General features: G+C 40.5%; 1 protein-coding gene across 2 annotated transcripts in view; it reads right to left on the bottom strand.

The window, feature by feature from the left end:
- Positions 1-503: 503 nt before the first annotated feature.
- The window catches only part of OLA1 (Obg like ATPase 1), a 103,635-nt gene continuing 103,184 nt past the window's right edge, over positions 504-954 (bottom strand). For both annotated transcript variants that reach the window (XM_056349018.1, XM_056349019.1), the window contains one exon: positions 504-954. This exon is cut by the window's right edge and continues 88 nt beyond it. In XM_056349018.1, coding sequence (XP_056204993.1) covers positions 941-954 — 14 coding nt within the window. In that variant the 3' untranslated portion in view covers positions 504-940.

Here is a 954-nt window from a genome sequence, read left to right as displayed (position 1 = left end):
TCAGCAGAACAACTCACCTATCCAGCACAGCGCGATCTCTTCCTTCACAACACTATCTGCTGTCACACTCCGCTGGCCTGAAGACCAGACCTGAGAGGACAGCACACAACATCAGGCACGGCTGCTCAAGGCAAGAGTGAAATACTTTTTCAAAATTATTTGAGCAAAAAAGCTTCAGTCTCAAAGATAACATGATTTTTCTACATAATTTTTTTTTCTCTGGTAAAAATAATTTACACTGCATCGTTCTTATTATCCTTACTATCATCTTTCAGTGAATGTCCATCTACAAATTCATTAACTTTTTTGAGACAAATCATTGGCATCCTAATCTTCTGATTCCCATGAAAGACTCACTTCCGAGATACAATTGCAGCTGCCCCACACTGCCAGTTACTGTATCATACACGTCTTAAAATTCCGTAATCAGCATCCACCAGGTGCCGTATCGCATTCAGCACACCACAGTCAGTCAATACAGACATCCCCAAACACACCAAGGCTGGTTTTGTCAAATGTTTTATTGAGTGTAGACATCTGGAGTACTGTAAAACATGCATTATCTGTAGATTCAAAAAGGAGCAAGCCACATTGTCCTCACTGTCAAACGTGTCAGGCTTGGCATACATGATGGAGATTAATGAAGTATCATGAGAGTAATATGGTTCCTGAAAAGCTTCTACAATTTGGAGTAGGGTCTTAATCGTTTGAAATGCAAAGCTGTTCACATTTAGTGAACTTGCATGTTTGCTGGAGGTGCCATATTTTAATTCAAAACAAACAAGAATGATTTCACGGGGGGGGGGAGGGGGGGGGGAGGGGAGGTTCCCTAGGTAGAAACTGTATGCTTTTTGTTTCCAGATATTCCATCCTAAATGAAAAATCATATGCTTTTTGAAGCAGCACAGTTTATTTCTGAGCAATGAACAACATCTGATACTCATTTCTTCTTGG

The sequence above is a fragment of the Falco biarmicus genome, chromosome 8 (genome assembly GCF_023638135.1).
Source record: "Falco biarmicus isolate bFalBia1 chromosome 8, bFalBia1.pri, whole genome shotgun sequence".
NCBI classification, from domain to species: domain Eukaryota; kingdom Metazoa; phylum Chordata; class Aves; order Falconiformes; family Falconidae; genus Falco; species Falco biarmicus.
This window is presented reverse-complemented; position numbering and strand designations above follow the sequence as displayed.